Raw genomic sequence first — 21,228 nt, 5'->3', positions numbered from 1 at the left:
CTTGAGAGTAAAAAACAGTTTATTAATTGTGGCAAGACTTTCAGATATACTTTACAAAAAAAATTTACGAAAAATATTCCTCTAATCTAATTTTACTTAATTTATATTTATATTTATTTATATTGTTTCAATATCAATTTAACAAATATATATTTTCAAATATGAAAGCGATATAAAACAGCATCGATGATTCCATTAAATCAAAATCGTCATCTTGTCGAATTCGAAAATTAACTTAATTTAAGGATTAAATAATCATAAATTAAAATCTTAAAAATAATAGCGAGTATTTCAAATGGATCAAAAAGTTCATAGGTTTGTTTAATTTGTGAAAGAAATATTCAATTACAAGTTTTTTTTTCCAGTATTGATATACTTGATATCTATGCCATTGTTCAACTATATCAGGTTTTAGTTAGTTTCGGTTCAATTGAATACTTGACTTTTATTTCTTTTATAGTTCGAAAAACTTAAAAAAAAAAAAATAGTAAACAAATGTGATACCTATGATATAAAAATCACAGTGTTTTATCTTCATCGAATACACTAAAACGCAAATTAATTATGAAATCATACTTATGAAACCAATAAATAATACGACTGAAAATTAGCATAAATTGTTATAAAAAAATGTTCTAATCGAATGTTTTTTTTTACAAGAAATAAAAAAAATAGATCATTATTTACAAAAAATACTACTCTCCGATCTTAATAATTCTTTAATATATTATTAAACATTATCAGCCTGTTTGTAAAGATAATAACAATATTGTGAAGATTTTATTTGCAATCATTCTTCAATATTTATTAATAAAAACGTTTTTTCAAAAAGTTTGTTTAGATTAGTATTAATCATATTTTTGCACAGATATTGACGCCTCGAACTGGTCAAATTCAATACAAATTATAAACCAATTAACAATTATAAATAATAATATACAATTTTTATTTAATTTTGACTTGAGATGAAATTGTAGTTAGAACTAAGATAAATTAATATAAAAATTTATATTTAATTTCTGATTTTATGGTTTATATTGATTTTGGATTACATTAATGACTTTTTACTAAACCATAACCTAAGTTAATTTAACTTAAATTGTTTTCGTTAATAACTTTATTAAATAATAAACGATTGCCAGATGAATTATATCAGATTCGCGACATATTAAAAAATCATCGAGATCGGAAGATAATAGTATTTTTGTAAATATTTATCAAAATATTTACCAAAAATTGTACAATTTTTAAATAAATGGTGATTTTATTTTAAGAAGATAAGTTTAATTTAATAGATTTAATAAATTAAAAAAGTAATAAATCGCATTTTACTCGACAATTTTCTCCTTACAATGATTCAGTCTTTATTTCAATATTCTTGAGTATAATAAAATAAAAATAATTGCCGAACGTTGATAACGAACATTGATAAATACAATTTATACACGTACAATCGAACAACTTTGTATCGAATTCTCTTGATCACCTCTTGATTTCGCGAATAAATTTCATTGGAATATTATGAAAGCATATTTCAATGAAGAGCATCGATCACGACATTTATAGCTTGTGGTACAAGTCCTTGCGAAGTAATTTTCCATAGTGATGGCAATTGGAAGTTTGGTAGTCCATTCGTGCATGACTTGGGCCAACAACTATCGGTTCTCGTAACTTTTATTCCGCGGTATACGAGGCAATCCTGAAACCTTCGGTTCCGCCAAACTTTCCACGAATTGAACGACCATTCAGTTACAACGATCCCCCGTTAAAGCAACCGCGAAATATCATCGAGTAAATCGATAACACCGTCTCGGTAATAGGTTTTCGACTCGAGATCATTTTCCCGCTCGCAAGCGGGAATCTACGTTTCGAGCAATTCTCGAACGAATTATATACGGCCGAGACGCGCGCCAACCTAAGTACCTCGGGATCCTGTAGAAAAGTCGAAGTTTATTCAGAATCCACAACTCGCCAAGCACTCGTGGTTCAACTTCGTATTTTTCGATAAAAAAATGTTGTATTGGATTTAGTCGAGTACAAATAGATATGCGCGAAACAAAATCTATCTTGAGTAGAGATTCTATGTTAAAAAAGGAAAAATAGTTTTGAAGAAGAAAAAAATATCGTCGATGATGGAGCGTAATCGAGGGGATCAAAGATTCGCTCCTAGAAAAAGGGAATCGCATCGATGGAGAGGAAAGTTGAGGAGAAATAAAAGGAAAGGAAAAAGGAAAGCGTCGAAGGTGGATTTGATCGAAAGAAGTCTTGGAGAACGGTATTCCTCCGTCCGTTTGTTTTTCTAGTCATGAGGCCAAAGAAGAAGAGTCCTTTGTTTTGACAAAAATACCGGGAACAACGCTCGTGTGTCGAAATCCTTAGCCAGCAGAGATGTTTTCTTTATCAACGACGGGAGCGCGATGACAGCGGAGACATGTTCGATACGAAGGTGTCGGGGAAAAAAACTTTCTTTCTCTCGTCTTCGAAATCGTTCTTTGGCGATAATTTGCGCGATATTCAACGCGAGGCGAGGATATTTCGAATCCATCGAGGCTCCAACTTTTCGTCACGGTTTTTCTCTTCGGTGGATAGCACAGATTTATCTCTTGCGCTTGATGAGTCCTTTCAAACGAAATGAAAGAGATTAAGCAAAACGGAGCTCGGAATGAAAAGGGCAGGGTAGATATGTACGCGCGTACGCATCACCCTTCCGCTCTGATTCGTGCATTCGAGCGCACGATGAATTCTGTTCCTGTCCCTAAAAAAAAAAAAAAAAAAGAACTTCCTGATTAGAAAGCATCTTTCGTCCTAAATCGGTACGATTCAAACGATCAGGGAAAGGATTGGAAACCACTTGCGGATTAAATCCCGTTAACCGACAGCTCGTTGCCGCGAAAGAAAAAGCTAATTAAAATCTTTTTCAGACATTTCTCCAGGAATAGTCTTTTTTTCTCTTTTCTTTTTTTTTTTTTTTTGCCAACCGATCAATCGCATTGATTTCGCACGGTTTTGGAAACAAGCGTCAAGCTCCGTTGCTTTCAATCATTAACTTCGTTTCATCCACCTATCCGATTTCAATTAAGCTAATGATTTCCCGCAGATATATCATCTTCGTCGGTCGCTTTTTGGCTCGGATATTCCCCGTGCATTTGCCGGATTGGATTTACCTAAACTTTTTTTTTTTTTTTTATATTTCTACCCTTCGCGTCCAGAATCCACACGCCTATTCCACGTACGTAAATTATCAATTTGTCGCGCTTGTTCGCGCGCTCGAAATCGTTGCGATGACGTAAACAAGAAATTAACAGTTGCTTTGATTTCTTGAAATATATTTCACACGCACGTATATACACACTGTATACATTATATACATATATTATAAATAGATATATTATATATATATTTCATACATACAATTATGCGCAATTGAATTCGAAACTTTTTCGAAATTTTCGCATTCTGCACGCACTCTTCGCAATCGATTCCTCTTCGAAACCTTTATCCTTTTCCTTGTTTAACGGTGGATTATAATGCATCGATAAACTTTGATAAACCTGTGATGCATCCCATAATTTGTCCCAACCTTTCGATGACCGATTTTGTCAAAGTTCTTTAATAAAACGAGTTATTGATAAACGAGTTAGTTTGATATTAGAGATTGAATAAACTGGGACAGTATAATATAACAAGGGACGAGTGTAACGCGTTAAATATTTTAACGTATAATAACGTGTTAAAATATAAATACGAATTTTATAAATATGTTATAAAAAATGATATTTAGAAACGTGCAGAAAATAAATCAGAAAATATATATATATATATAGATACAAAATGTAACTTTTCGATAGTTTTCGATATCTTTTTCTTTGATCTTTATGTATATTTTACTTAAAATTTATAATTTAAATTCAAAAATATAGTCAATGATTACATCATCAATCATATTATCATTAAAATTGATTATAATATTATAATTATATTAATTAACATAGAGAAAATTCAATAAAGAATATTTTTGCTTCTTTTGCCCGTTATGCTTATTGAAAAATTGATGCAATGCATTGAGCGAAAATTTAAATACATGAAAAATGCATCGAGAAATGATTTATATGTTTATCATAATATAAAATAATTCTTAATTATTACTAAAAAATCTTGTAATTTTCAATTACTTGATTAATTAGTTTTTATAGATAAATATAATTATTTTTCATTTTTTTTAATTTCATTTATTATCATAATTTGCTTCGATAAACAATTTAAATTTTTATCATCGTTTAAATTATTTTACAATCAATCCATTATGTGAAACGATTATAACATTTTCCCCACTTCTCAATAATCTGGACATTGTTGATGCCTTAATAATATAAAATAAATAAATTATACTTTCGTATAAAAATTTTTGTTGTTGTGTGATCACATTCAAAGTGTTACTATCGGTCTCTACTCGACATCATAAAACTGTATTCACAGAACTCGGCAATTATCTAACCGCGTTTCGACTTTGTAATTCGCGTGGAAGAAAAATAGTGGAAAGAGGGAAGGAAAGAAAAGAAAAGAAACGGCAAAGCGTAGCGGCGAAAAAACGTCGACCAGGACGTGAACAATGCGGAATAGCGAGCAGCTCGACTTCTATCTGCGCGGCGGAATAGACAAAAGACCGGAAAGAATTAATAGCGGCGCAGCGAGTTCGGACGATTTCAAAGCGAGGGGAAACGAAAGCTCACGGTGGTTGAAAACTAGGCGCGTTCCCAGCTTTAACTCAACCTTTCGCTCTCTCCCCCTCTGCCAATACCCCGCCTTGCCTTCGATCTATCGATCGATATAAACTAGTTAGCAAGCTTCAGCCAGCTTGCCGTATTCGGGGAAAAAATCGGATAACGGATATCGAAGATAGTGAGGGAGAGGAAAAATAAAGAATCACGGTCCCGACGAATAAAGTATCGATAAGTTGAAATGAGAGATGGAAGTGGGGGAATACTAAGGAAAAAAGTTTAAAAATAAACTTATATTGGCAATTTCATTAATTTTTTTCAAGTCTAGATTGTCCTCTTCTTCTGATAAAATATGAAATATTATACATAAAAGGTAAAAGATTATTCAAAAGCAATATTAGAAGAAATAAAGAGATTTGAGAATTATGGATCATGTTTTTAATATATATATAATAGAAGAAAAGTGATAAATATTTCATTATTCTTATATCACGTTTATTTTATATATATATAGAAGCAAGGATACAAAAATAAACTTTCTAAATTAAAATATTAAGAAATTAATGACATTTTTCAGAATAATCTATTGTAATGTATGTTAAATATGCTAGATTATTAGAAATAATTATTAGATTATTAGATAATTAGAAATACACAATTTTTTAATTCATTTTCTTGATATTTAAAAATTATTTAGCTAATTTAAAAAGTCTTTCTCGATTGGTTATATCTAATCGAGAAGCTGCAAAACATATAGCTAACCCTATAATGATATTTCCCTATTTCTTCGGACCGATATTACTCAAACATAACATTATTAATATAATAAAATTAATTCATTACATATTATTTATATACATTTAAATATATATATTTTATATACACAAAATAAAATTACTTTTCAAATATATTGTCAAAATAAAAATAAATTTAAAAATAGTAATTTAAAATAATATTTCGGCTTCATATTTATTTTAAAAATTTATAAGAAAAACGGTGTTATATTCATTCATATATTATTGTTAAAAATTGTAAATCAAATATTAATTGATTGGATAGAAAATAAATTGATATAAATAATTTTATATATTTTATATTTATAATTTCAGAAAAATGGAAAAGATGTATAAATTATTGTTGGCATATATATATTATACTGACTGACTTAACATTATTTCATAACAAATATTGTAATATTTTTTTTTTAAATAAATATATTAGAAATTCTAGATATATCTCTACATAAAAATGATATATAATATAAATTTCTTAATAAACATCATTATAATAATCACTTTATTAAATACTTTATTCAATCGTTTCTTTTTCATATAATATTATCTTTCTTATATTCGTTTTCATTTTCAAATTCGTTGTTATTATTTCTTTCATAATAAATTAATCTCTTACAAATTTTTAAAACAGAAATAATAGCTTAACTAATTTCTTCTTATGTGCTACAAAGTGTCTTATTTTTAAAGACTGGATATATTATTTTAAACTTGAATTACAAAGTATTATAAATAATATCTATTTAAATTTTTTATTAGAAAGAACTTAATAATATGTAGGTTTTATATTGGTTATATATTTAATATATGTAGGTATTTTCATAGAGATGAAATTGTAAATTTTTATGTACAATTTTAATCGAAACATTTATGTGTAATGAAAATTTATTTGAATGTTTTTTTATCAGAAAAATAACAGAATTGAAGTAAATTAATAATTGTAGTTTATTCTCTCAAAATTTTTCTATTAATTTAACTGATCAATATTATGTTACTCTCTACTATTTTATATTAGAAAAAAATATCGAAACTTCACTGTATCTTCGTTATTAAACATTGAATATTTAATTATTAAATATTGTCCATGGATTTATAGTTCGATTGTACATCTATTCACATCACCGAAAGTGGATATTTGTGTATGATTAAAAATATATTTTTATATTGATATTAGTAATTTGTAAAGCTAGTTTCTGATATAGCAACATTAAATAATTTCAATAATTTTTTAATATTTTGTTATGAACCATTCTAAAAAATTTTTTCCTTAGCATTAATTTTTGACTTATTTTCAAAAAATTTTCTCTATTATTATTATTGAATTCTGCTTATATGTGCATCAATATGTGATCACTAACTTAATATTTTTTTTGTGATATAATTTAAAACATACATGTAAATGAATACATGTAATCATTTATTTAAAATTTTAATGAAAGTACCAACTTAATATAAAAATGTTTACTATATTTAATAAATATATATAATGCATTTATTTGCTTCAACACTTTAATAAAACTATTCAACACTATTAAAGATAAAATATATTTAAAATAAATTTATCCAATAATATTTTCAGAGTTATATATTAAGTTGTTTAAAATATTGTTTTCATAGCCTCCAATATTGAATAAATTCATATTGAATGAATCGAACATATTAAATATTTAAAAATTGAAGATTGAACATATTGTCTTATATTTTTTTTTTATTTTTGCATTTCATAGAATGCCCAAGTTCGTTATGAATGGATATTAAGTTGATGTTTGTTCATCCGTTATGTCGTGTTTGTACAAATAATTCAAAAGTGACAATTGTATACTATCACACGAATGCATACGTAGAATTCATAGTGCTAAAAGTTTTTTTGCGAGTAATTCCAAGACCATTTTTCCGGTTTATGTGTAAGGAAAAAGTTATTCAAAATCATGCAATAATAATATTAAAAAATCATTGAAATCGTTCGATATTGTTATATCAAATAAGACCCATTTGACTGATTTATTGAGAAGGAAAGATTCGCAAAATCAATCAAAATTAAATTGAAGTTAACGAGATAAGATTAGAAAATGGAATCTCGGGCAGGAAAAAAAGCAAACAAGTGAGAAGCGCACGGTCGCGTTACGTCAATGTCAATTATATGCGCGAGATAACGTTCGCGTATTTTTATAATGATCTTCATCATTTTCTTTCTTCTTCTTTCTCCCGTTATCTGTCTTCACGAACGTGACACGCGATACATCTAACGAGTTTCACAGCACTCGATCAACCGGATCGGAGAAGCTTGGCAAAGTTTGGTCCTCGGCGATCTCGCAATGACCGATGAGTCGTCATCGATACTGTCGTGATATTCCTTGTCCTCGATCTGCTTGATTTTCATTCACTTAAGACTTGCTTCGTGAAAACGAACGAGAAAGAGGAAGGAATGAAATTTGACAAAAGAGTAAATGAATTGTTGAAAAAGAGAAAAAAATTGAAGCTGGATAATTTAATTTATTCAATATAAAAATTTTTTTGTATAAATAAATATTTTTTGTTATATATTAATAAGTATACTAAGCATATTATGCATATATTGTGCATGTATTTGCACGAGGCAAAAGAAAATGTGAGAAATAATTCTAGAAAATAAAGTAAATACGATACAACAAAAATTGGTATACTAAAATGTTGAAATTTATTTTTTAAATTGTAAAGAATTTAATTTTGCATTAGTGAGTGCAATGAACGAAAAAATAATAGCAAAGTGAAAAAATAAATGTTCGTCTCATTCTCTGTCTCACTTCATCTAATGTAAAATTAAATTATTTATAACTTAATAAATAAGTCTTAATGAATATTTTTGCTTGCTAATTTTTTTTTAATTTTTATAATCATAATTAAAATTTTCAACTTATTTCTTCCAAGCATCTTTTATAATATGATGATAATCAGAAATTAAGAAATGAGTAGATTCCCGATTCTATGAATGAATTTGTAACAGTAATATTTAATTACAATAATAATAATGATAATAATAAAAAATTTTTTTCACATGCATTCAAATTAATATTCTTATCTTAATTGAATTAATTTTTAATTTTCTATAGAAAAATCTTTCAACATTTAAAAGTTGCAAAGTTAAAAATTATTTCTAAAAATAATTTCTATCAAAATATATTCAACTCATCGAATCGATAAGATATAATTTAAGTGTTTATCGATCATTCGATATCTCAATTTATCTTTTATAAATTTTAATTTTAAAAATAATAGTTTCTGAATTGCATTGATCACTTACATAAATATTTTCATAGCATAAATATTTCATATTGCAAATGATAAAAATTTTCTCATATCTCACATTTTAAATATCTATGTCACATTAATATTAATTTTATTTTGAAATTCCTAAAATTTGAAACAGATACATTATGAAATTCTTAATAATAATAACCGTTTGTAAATCTGCAAAAGTATATTGACAGATTATTAATAATAGATATAATAACAACAAAAATAATAAAATATCGAAATTGCACATAAATTATAAAACATTATATGTGTTGTATATCATAGCATCATGTTATCATATCATAAATGCATAAAGATGCAATAAAAAGCAAAAATAGAATAATTTCAGATAAGATGACCTTGCAAGTAAAAGACTTGATCTCAGACGTTATAAAACGTTCACATTATATGATATATTATCTGATATATTATATGATATATTACCAATTATTTTTGGTAGTACATTGTAACTTGTTTTTGTTTATTTTTAATTAAAAAATTAAATAAGTTATAATATAAAAATTGTATCGAAAGTATATACCAAAAACTTTTTACGTATTTTTCAAACTACAACTTATTGACATTTTATTGAAAAATAATAATTTTTTGGAAATACAATTTTAATATAATATTTAGAAATCATATTTACATTGTGATATCACCATATAACAATTGAAAATATAAATTAGCCATCACTTTCTGATTTTCGGTTAGATGGTCCGATTTTTTTATAAAATATTAAAAATACACTTAATAACTAATAAACATTTTTCTAGAATTATAGCTATTGAATATAAAAGAAAAAAAATGTAGAAGATTGTGAGCGAAAGAATCATTACTGAAGATCGTAGAAACAATCAATATTGATATAGAATGCATTGTTTTTAATGTTTTCTGCATTTAGATAATAAAAACTTTGAGAAAAATGGTTTTATACGTAAAAATATAATTATTTTTTTTCTCAAAATTTATAATTATTTTTTACTTTGTTCTTTAATATAAAATCTACAATTATCCTATCTATAATATTATAAATCTATTTATATTGCAAATATATATTTTTTATTTAAATATTAGAGAAATTTTTGATGTACTAATTATTTTAAAAAATATTTAAGTTCCCAAATATATATATTTCTTGTTTAGACATTGGATGAATTTTACAGTCTACTATTTATTTTAAAAATACGGATCATTTCACTTGGAATTATTTTATATTTACATTATTAATTTTAAATTAAAATCGTACATATTGATTTGAATACATGTTTGCAAAAAAAAATCAATTTTATTGCCTAATGAGAAATCCTAACCTAATTTTATAGCCTAAGTAGATGTAGAATTCTAGAATGACGTTGAAGTATTAAATTCCACGAATTATTAATGATAATTTATAGTTTTAATTAATAAAGTATAGATCAAATATCGTTTCTCTTTTTTTTCGAAAAAACATACATTATATTAAATATATATAAATAATTATAATCGTAATATGCACATTTTGGGATAAGGAAAAAAAAATTCTTGAGATTCACCAAACTTCATTATCGATGAATGGTAACGATATTATTTTTGTTCTTGCGAGAGATCTCGACAGCGATAGAAGCGCATCGAATAATCTTATTTCGTATCATCCGATGTCCGTCGAAGCAATGTCGAAAAGTTAAAAGCCAATTACGTGGTATAAGCTCAATTACTTGTCTCGGCACCAAGCAGCTCGATCGATAATCCTGGTAAATGCGTAATACAAGCCTAGAGACTGAAAATACGCCGTTTTAAAGATCGAACGAGAATCACAGAGCGCTTGAAAAGAAAAAAGAAGCGTTGAACCGGGAATTTTCTGCGATTACGTCCGGTTGACACATAGCCGATAACCGATCACATGACGTAGTAAGGCTCAGAACTTTTTCGTTTAATTACTTTATCGAGCGTGAAATTATCCGCAAAGGGATAAAAAGTAGCCGCAAATATTTACTTACATTTTAGATTTTTGCTTCTCGTACACGAGAATTTATCATGATATTAGGTTCAATAATTCGACAATTTAACAAAATACGCGTGTATGTATGAATGTGTCTTTAGTCGATACTAAATGCATATGCTATTATATAATCAAAAGAGAAAATAGAATGAACTCATTATATTAGACTTATACTTAAACTTATAATCTATTTTTTCTCTAAATCTCGATATAATGGAAGATTTCACGATCGATAATATAATAAATGTGAATCAAAAATTAATCTTTCTTTTCAAAGTTTTCCCTTCTTTCTTACCATATGGCAACAATACGGAGTGATAGATCTCTAAAAAAATATGTATCGGTAATTCATAAGATGGAAAGAAAATCAAAATAGAAATGAAAATTAATTTCTCTATATATATTTAGATTTTATTACCATTTCATTATTCAGACGAAGGATCTTAAAATTCCTCTTGAGATGTGAAAGAAAGTAAAAATTACGGGATACCAAATTAGGCGAGTGTGACGAATACAAGAAACGAAACGGTTTCTTGATTGTATCAAAAGTTGCGTGGGCGATGACACGATCAAAAGGGAGTAAAGTAAATAAAATGAATCTTTGCGTAATTTATAGTACGAATGAATATTTACAATCTGATGGCTCACTTTTTGTTGCTTCTTTTTCGAATTGTACGCGATATTACTTTTCAAACGACTCACGTACAGCGGATTGTTCATCTTTTGTTTTGAACAAAAGATTTCTATAGGGCAAAGGCTGAAATGATTCAAGATTTGAAATGTGGTGTTTGAAACGTTGGCATTATTCGGTCCAGGTGGAGATAGAATACTCCTAGGAACCGATGCGGTATCCTTCTCGAACACACACTGTATCGGTGATTCTCACGGGTACTATTTTTCCTTTGTTGCTTCCGCTTCTCAAACACGGAAGGTATACAGATATGTTGCAGAATCCTATCCATTTCCGGAGAAATATCATCGTAGTTATAAATTTTAGTTACCAATTGCGATCCAACTTTTCCCGCGTAATTCGAGTTGGTAGTGGTCGTATTTCCTACATCGTGATTCCCCATGGGGAATTGGCAATAACGATCGATTCGATCGAAAAGATCGCAGCGCATCGTATTTAACTAATCTCGATTCGACGTTCAGTCACGACCCTTTCTTCGTTATTCTGACTTGATGATGCCAACATTTGCTTGGCAAATGCAATTTTTTTTCCGTATTTTGCTTTATCCTCGAGAAGTAATATTTCTGTAACGGTTTCCTGAACCGCGTGAATGCGATTACGGTAAATGAATCGGTGATCGGAAAAAAAGAATTGCATTCGTTCGATGGCGAGAAACCGAGTAACGTTTTTTTCTTGTTCGATTCGAACGAATCGAAACAAATTCGATAACCGGTAACGCGATCCTCCAACATACAATCGAGAAAAATATATTCAACATTTGTATTCGTTTGCGTTTATAGGAGACGCGCGTGGCAACGAGTGTCCAGAGGATAGTGTTCAAGGGGAGGGCGGTGAGTGCAAATGCGCGGCGGCCATCGACTGTCCATCGGTCGAGTGCGAATCGGGTCAACGTCGGATCCAGGTGAAGCCAGCGGATCCAGAAACACCGGGTAGCTGTTGTGCTCGTTACGATTGCCTGCCCTCAGGTAAGAGATCGAATTAAACGTCGCGTCGTGTCACGATCCATCGTTCGTTCCGGGACAAAACTCATTCAAAGTGTCGCTTTATTTTCCATCGAAGACTCTCGAGAATCGGAGCCGTGCCCCGAAAATAGCGTGTTAACCGAGGATGGAAAGTGCGAGTGCGCGCCCTGTCCAAGGCCTACCTGTCAACCGGGACATCGTCCCGTTCAAGTGAGAGCTGCCCTGGATCGCGAGACACCCGGTAGCTGTTGCCCTCTTTACGAGTGCAAACCCGCAGGTAACAGATTTAAATACGTTCGATTATCACTTGCAGTTCCAAATAGTAAAAATTCCACAATATTTGATCGATCGATCGATCATTGATAATCGTAAAACTGCAAACAGGCAATCAGAAACAATTGAATGATTGTGTAAGAGAGTTTGTATAAAATGTACACTAAGTCCAATCTTTCAGTTTTTGATTTTTAATAAGTTATGTGAGAAATAATATAATTATACGAGTTGCTATAACTAGTAAAACATATCAATTAAACATATCTGATTAAATAATGATTTGTTTGTAATAACAATTGTGAAGAATTTTAACGTTTTTTTAACAAAATAATTATTATTTTCTGATAAAATAATAACAATGTTAAAAAAGTTGTAAAGTCGCAAAATATTTAATTTTCATATTTCCTTTATATTTTAATAATAAATTAAAAATTCTTTTTAATTAATTAAACATAAATTATATTTATAAATAAATGTACAAATTAAATAAAACATAAAAATGATAACTTTTTATACAAACTAACGCTTTCGTGATAACTATTTTAATTATTATATAGAAACAACAAAAAGTTAGCCCGAAATACTTATTTCGATTTGAATATTCTTCTTAACGTTAAATTACTTATGTATAAAAGAATATTGTTAGAAAAAATATTTACTTATATAACCAATTTTTCGATATATGCTAATAATTTTTCAATGACATACAATCGTTAGAAAAAATAATTGGCATAATAGGCACGCATAGATGCAATCATTAATAATTGATTAACTTATATACTCTTTATAAATATAATTGTTTAACTTTTATAAAAATCAACCGATTTGAGTTGATAAATTAAAATTAAAGTTAATTAATATATAAATACTAACATTTGTCACTATTATTAAATTGCTAAGATACAGATTGATGATAGTTAACTAACTCTCAGGATACATTATTTCTAGATTGTATCCCAGTCTGTTCGCAGCTTAGAGAACTTATCGTCGCCAACTTTCAATTTAGATTGCAATCGTTTCTCTCTTCTTCCTTCCCATAATGTCCCATTTAAATGTATAGGAAAATAAGTTAAAATGGCAATCTTAAGCAAAAATAAACTTCTTTATCTCTTGTGCAAAAGAAATATTTTAATAGATAATAATAAAATAATATTTTAACAACTTATCTATGTTTTAATAATAATATGAATATTTATATATTAAAAAAATAATTTTACAATTATCTTTGGTATGGAGATAATAAACTAATTTAAATATGATTGAGATAAAATATTATATTAATTTAATGAATACAATTTTGACAATGTGACAAAGTTAATATTTTTATACTTGATGATTAATATCACTAGTTTAAGCATTTAAAGAATTAAATACAGTTTTCCAAAGAAAAATCATTAATAACAATATACTAATAAAACATTCTATGATTAAATTTATTTGTTATTTTTTTTAAATCTAATTTTATGAATTTTAAATAGATAACTATAAAATAAATATATAAAAAAAAGTCAATTTTTTCGATTTCAATGATTTCGAAATATATTGTTGAGATCAATATTCTGAATAATATTTTCCAGCGTTGATTTTCGAAACAACAAGAAAAAAATATTTTTCATTTTGCGTATAGTAATTACTTAATAAGAACTTACATTAAATCTAATAAAAAGCTATCAAACATTATTTATGATACGAAATATATTTCTACGTATATCTCAGAAACTGAAGCGAAAGAAATATATGCATAATGAAAAATTGCTCAAAATATTGATCTTAATAATACATTTCAATGTCATTAAAATCGAAGAGAAATTTTATATATAATTACCAAGGGTATTAATGATATACTAAAGTAATAAGTTATTATCTTACTCTGTATCTCAGATTATATGAATAAATAATATAAAAAATCGATATCTCGATTTTATTTTAAAGTTTTAAAACGTTCTTAATTCTCAAAACGTTATAATTTACTGTTCATGCAAAATTCATTTAAACTATCAAATCTATACGTTCTTTTACGTTAATTTTTCATACCTAAAATCTACGTTAATAAGCTGTATCATCGAATTGCGCGATGAAAAAAAGCATTTACCATCGTAAATCTCTCTGTTATCTTACCCCAATCTCTACGCAAAAAACAATTACTTTTGTTTGCTTCGCAGAGTCCATCTCATGGATAAAAGTGGCAACCGAGATGACGAAACCGCCTAAATATTGTATTTACGAGGGCAAAGCGAGAGAGTTGAACGAACGATGGCAGCCATCCGACTGTGTTAGTTGCGTCTGCCAGGAGGACGGGATGGTATCCTGCCAAGAATCAATGTGCAAATCCTGCGAGAACGCGATTCCTCCCGATCCTGGCGAATGTTGTCCGCATTGTCCACCGCTTACGAACACGACGTTCCTCCGATCGGAGATACCTTGTCAAACTTCTCTCGACGGTTGCGAATTAACATGCGAACACGGTTACGCGAAAGACGAAAGCAATTGTCCCATTTGTAGTTGCGATAAATCCGAGGTACGTATCGGGCGCATAAATATTCTCGTGATCGTTTTTAGATGTATATTTATTAACATCGAAGAAATAGTGCGTTCAATTTTTCAGCTTTAAGGAGATTAAAAAAATAGTCACAAGGATATATAGTCGTTTTTTGAAATGAAGTATGTTATTTATCGTGTGAAAAATTATATATATAAGGCTTAACAATTTCATTTTGTGAAAGTTATTGTATATAAACAGATAAATGAAATTTCATATATTTTGATTTTTGATAGTTACTATACATAATTAAATAGTTATTAATATAATTTCGAATTAATGTAATTGGATGTCTTTCTAGATCTATAACTTTTTCACTTCATTTTTGACATTATTTTAATTTGTTAAATTATATTAATAAAATAATATAGAAACTAGAAAAGTAAAATATTCGACAGCACTTGCGAATAATTTATATTATTATTCATAATTTTGATATTATTTCTTGATCAACTATTTAAATATTTAATACTTATAATATATATAATAAAATAAATATATTACAAACAAAAAAATTAAATTGAATGAAGATTTTTGGATGTAGTTATCAACAATTTCAATTTTCAATTTCTATTTTATTTTGAAAGCAAGTATTCGAAATGTTGTATTACTAAATAAGTGAAAGCTTAACGATATAAACAATAAGCTGGCTATAATTTATTTTACAAATAACGAAAAATAGTTCGTTGTAAAAAAAATTTACTTTGATTAAAACTACTTATACTTAATTTCTTCTATGTTAATAAATACAGTCTTCTATATTAATAAACATATGTTTATAAAAGTAAAAATAAACTAATCATTCACGAATTTATTTATATTTTTCATCATCTAAAGCGAATAGATGTGAAACTAAACAAATATTTGATTTTTGTCAGAAAATATATTTTTTCTTATAAAAAGAATTAAAAGAACTTTTTTTAAATACCTAATATACGCATAAATATATGACAAGATGAAATACAATTTTTTAACGTTCATCCCATATTTTTCTACTTTTTAGAGAAACGATGTGATAATAACGGATCGTCCTGCTACTAATGACGAATCCAAAAACATTTGCCCAAAGTTTCACTGCGATTTTGGTTGCAAAATCGTAAAGGACGAAAATGATTGTTCGATCTGCGATTGCCAGACTTTTGAACAACCTACCACTGACACTGTAGCGATCGACGATGCCGGAAAAAGGATTTGTCCCGAAGTGAAGTGCGATTTGCACTGCGAACGAGGATTAGTTATGGACGAAAACGATTGCACATTTTGCAAATGCCGAACGCCAGAATCGACAAGTTGTCCACCTCTAATCGGATGCAGAAAACGATGTGCGTTTGGTTACAAAACGAACAAACGCGGCTGTTCTGTAAGTAGATACAGTTTCGTCTGTTTTTTAATTTAAATAGTTAGAGACGTTGAAATATATTGCAAATATCGATCGGTGGATTTAAGTCACACGATGGAGCGTTATTGTATTTTAGGATCGCTTTACAATCAATCAGTTTTAGAAGGAAAAATTATCTTAAAAATAAATATTAAGGATACAATCTAAAAATTCTGACTTAAAATGAAAATTAAAATTTGTATGTTTTTATTAAAACATAATGTATTATTATACGTATAGCAATTTTTTTCGATTTAAAATCTCTTTGAATAACGTGAAATAAAATAAAATTTTATCATTTTTCGAATGCATTTTTGCCCGAGTATATTTTATATATATTTCATAATTCAAAATCTTGCTTTATCTCGTATCGTTACAAAGTTATTTTAAAAACGAAAATAATATTTGAATTTTAAGAGTTGATGTCATTCTTTCAAAATATGATATTCTATTTAATAAAAAAAAAAATTGTAAATTATATAATTTATACATAATTTCTTATAATTTATTGTATGCTTGTAATAAATTCCATATAATAAAATAATTATCGTTAATTTTAATAAAAAAAAATATAAATTAACTTCGCACAAAATATATGAAAACTTTTATAATTAACTATACGTATAATGGTAAACATTTTTCCCTATCACAGTGAAAATAAAAATTAATTTGAACTTGACATTGAACAGATTCACATAATACATAGTACAATATATTAACTATTAAAAAAATCGGAAATAATTGAGGAATTAAAAAAAGATAACAATGCTATAAAATTGGCAAAAATACATATTTAATATTGGAAAATCCATAATCATTGGTATTAAAAAACAGAAGATTAAAATGGAAAATTTTAAAAGCATACATTTCTTTACATATTAAAAAATGTATACAATTTGACAACAATTTTAAAAAATTATAGAATCAATTTTATGATATTAAATAAGCGTATTATTTATATCTCTTTATTTTCGAATGATAAAATTTAATAAAATTTATTGCACATTAGATATTTAAGTGGAATGATTTCTTGATATTATTCACAGATGTGCCGATGTCGTGCTTTCTGCGTGGACCACGTGAACGGCACGCATCCGGAAGGATCGACTTGGCATCCGAACTCGTGCACCTCGTGCACCTGCGATACGGGAGGGAAGCTTAGTTGCAAAGAGACTGTTTGCTCGATAGCTTGCAACGATCCGTTGCCTGCGAAACCTGGAACTTGTTGTCCGATTTGTCCGATCGCGGTAAGTGTTCCGGTATCGTTTCATCTCGAACGTATCGAGGATAAGTCGATTCTTCGTAATTTCTTCGTTCTTTTTATTTTCAGCCGACGAAAGGAAACGGTGTGACGAACGGCGGCCATCATCAAGGCAAAGGATGGGGCACAGTGCCGATCATCTTGATCACGATACTCTCCCTGTTCTGCCTGATGCTCATCGTCCACATTCTTCACAGTCGATTCCGAGCCCGTCTCTCACCCTCCGAGACTTCATACTCCATTTACCCTCCCCAGTACTATAAATGCGTGCCAGTGTATGACACGCCGGTGCATCGAAACGAGAAAATTGTACCCTTGTAAAAGACTGTTTGACAAACCGGGGAAAACGTGAGATATTCTTGGACAGACGGAGTTTACGTGCGGCGGCGTCAATAAGAGAAGAACGAAGACCAAACCGGGAGAAGCGTAGAATGGAATCGCACTCGCTGCCAACAAGTCCAAACTTGACGTTTTACCGGTCCAAGATACCATATTGTAGATTCAGTATTATTTATAAGTAGCGGACGGTTTTACGATTGTAAGAGAAGATAACTGGGATGTATAGGCCGATGCTTCGTGAACCACGACTGTCGGTACCCTCTCGAATTCCTTCCCCATCCCCTCCCTCCCCTTCCCTCCCTCGGCTCTAATTCGATACGATATCGTGTTACGATATGTAAATTGTAATACAAAATACGATATGTAATACAAAAGCTAGCGTATCACGAGAAGGATATAAAAGTATAAATACGCTAACGAGATAAACGTAGATCCTAACTCGGTCGAGAAAAACGTAGAAGAGAGAAGCAGGTGTCTTTAGTCTATAGTATTAGTTCCCTCGATCTCTGGACCATGTGTTGTGTTTCGTATCGCGATTACGAAACTTCGTTGCTGTTCTTTGGCAATATTTGGACGATTTTACATCGGCTTTCTTGCGATTTTTACATGTTCTTTTTTCTTCTCTTTCCTTTGTTATACACCATTTCGACCAATCTTGTTCTTTTTTCACTTATTCTCTTTCCTTTTCCTACTTCTCTCTCTGTCTCTGTCTCTCTCTCTCTCTCTCTCTCTCTCTCTCTCTCTCTCTCTCTCTCTCTCTCTCTCTCTCTCTCTCTGTCTCTCTCTCTCTCTCTCTCTCTCTCTCTCTCTCTCTCTCTCTTTCTCTCTCTTTGTTTCTCCATCATTTTCGCTTTCTCTGACAATGCGTGGAATGTCTAGCTTTATACGATTTCAAGGGAACAGAAGAACGATATTAAATTCACGGTTAAGCTATGTAACACATACTGTTCTGCCACAAGATAGCTTTGATTACGAAATAGCGCAGCTTCATGACGAATTAAACCAGAATCGTTTAATTTTTCATCGATAGATTCAATCGTGCGTAAGAAAAAAAAAAAAAAAAACTTTCCCTGCTTTCTATTCGTATGAATAACTATCATATTGGTACATTTAATCCTCTAGATTCTAGATTCTCATTTTACTTGATTCTTTCTCTATGTCTTTATTATATTTTACGTTATGTATTACGCGTAACACGTAAAATTAAACATTTCATCGAACGAAACTGCAATGAAGCCAAAAATATCCCAAATTTCGAAATATCTCGTTTCCAATATCTCGATTTAACGTGTTTTCGATATACACCGTTTCGTTTTTTCTTGTACAATTATTTGTACATATTTATCTATTCGAGAATCAATCTATTCGCTTTGTATACTCTTGCGATATAATTTAATACTATTCAAGTATTAAAAAATGTTACGCGTTCTACGAGATCATTCATTTGTATCGTGCTCGTTTTTAGACTCGATATCGTGCAACAACGATAACGACATAAAACACAGCCTATTACTTACGAACTATAAAAAAAAAGCGAGAGAGAGAGAGAGAGAGAGAGAGAGAGAGAGAGAGAGAGAGAGAGAGAGCGAAGCGAGAATGATGCAAATAATGCACTGTTGAATACATGTAAGTACATATATAGTTATATTATGGGTGAAAGAGAGAGAGAGATAAAAGAATGAAAAAGAAAAATAATTATGAGAGAAGATATAGTAAAAGTACCGAAGGGAACAGAGATTTTGCGATGGTGCGTGTGTATATGAATCGTGTAACAAAACAATACAAGTGCAAACAATAATTTGTTTGCATCTCACAGAGTCGATACTAATCGTTATCGTTGTAACACGAAATAACCAATTGTCGTGCAAATTAAACATATCTCTGTGCTTGGAGGGAAGCGCGCGCGCGCCTGCACGTAGAACCTCGTCTTATCATTCCTTCTTCCCTAAACTAACGCGTACATATATTTTTCCAATGCGACACTCATGTCTTTATTGTATATCGTCTCTAACCGTTTACCGTCTAAATAATGCTAAATATGTCGCGTATGTGCGTATTAGACGCGAACGCAGACGCGCGTCGTATCTACCGTATGTAGAACGATCGTCGATAAATCGCAGACTGTATTTCGTACGTGTAAATGTACGTTGGAGACAATATGTATCGACGACAGGTTCGTACGATGTTCCCGTGACGCGCGACGTCGATGCGCGAGCCTCGATCGTTTCTCGTTCTTCATCGCGTGCTCTCGCGTTCGAATAATATCGCGATTGCGCGACACCGATAACAAACTCGACACGATCGAAACAAAGACACTTAGTTCTCTTTTAGAAAACGAAGAAATCGAATCGGACCAAAATTATTCCAATGTTTGCGCTTTTCGGCTATTTTTGCTGTTTATAAAAATCATTTTGCGACTGTATATTGAAATGAAAAGGAGATAGAGAGCGAATAATAAAAATGGGAGGTATAACGAGAAAATCGCGACGTAACTAAAATCTTGCGAGGAACGCTCGAGATGCGATGAAAAGCAGCCAATCAAGGCCATCGAGAAACGAATAGTCTCGTGTTTGCGCGCTCTTTTTGTGTACAGTTTTAACGTAGCGAAATGTCATATCAGTGTAACCTAGACTTATTTAATATGTGCGAACTCGTATGCATTTTAAAATCGTGCATCGTGTTTAAAAAATAGCTCTTGTATGTTAAATAAAACGACATTAAATAAAATTGTTGATATGTGATATATTGTATACGAGTGGTATGTAAGTTGATAGATAATTTATTTCTTCACCATCAAATTTCAAATATTTGTATCGTAACATGCCGAATGTTCCAGTTTAATTTTCTCTATCGTTAATAATTAATTCTTTTTTTTTTTTCGTTACACTTGTTTAACATATTTTTAGTTTTTAGTTTTTAGACAAATAGACAAAATAAACCTATCATCTTATGGGATTTTATTCTCTATGTACTAAAATATCAATAAAATTGGAGATTTTAATTTAATTTCCATAATTTAGGC

At 29.6% G+C, this 21,228-nt stretch overlaps 1 protein-coding gene across 1 annotated transcript in view; it reads left to right on the top strand.

The window, feature by feature from the left end:
* Nucleotides 1-20,969, top strand: part of LOC108003597 (cysteine-rich motor neuron 1 protein) — a 262,593-nt gene extending 241,624 nt beyond the window's left edge. Inside the window, exons 5-10 of the mRNA XM_017065951.3 lie at nt 12,234-12,419; nt 12,514-12,693; nt 14,852-15,207; nt 16,232-16,588; nt 17,653-17,853; nt 17,937-20,969. Of these exons, the coding sequence (XP_016921440.2) occupies nt 12,234-12,419; nt 12,514-12,693; nt 14,852-15,207; nt 16,232-16,588; nt 17,653-17,853; nt 17,937-18,188 (1,532 nt within the window). The 3' untranslated portion in view covers nt 18,189-20,969. The remainder of the gene's footprint in view (nt 1-12,233; nt 12,420-12,513; nt 12,694-14,851; nt 15,208-16,231; nt 16,589-17,652; nt 17,854-17,936) is intronic.
* The last annotated feature ends 259 nt before the right edge of the window (nt 20,970-21,228 follow it).

The sequence above is a fragment of the Apis cerana genome, linkage group LG1 (assembly GCF_029169275.1).
Source record: "Apis cerana isolate GH-2021 linkage group LG1, AcerK_1.0, whole genome shotgun sequence".
NCBI lineage: Eukaryota > Metazoa > Arthropoda > Insecta > Hymenoptera > Apidae > Apis > Apis cerana.
This window is presented reverse-complemented; position numbering and strand designations above follow the sequence as displayed.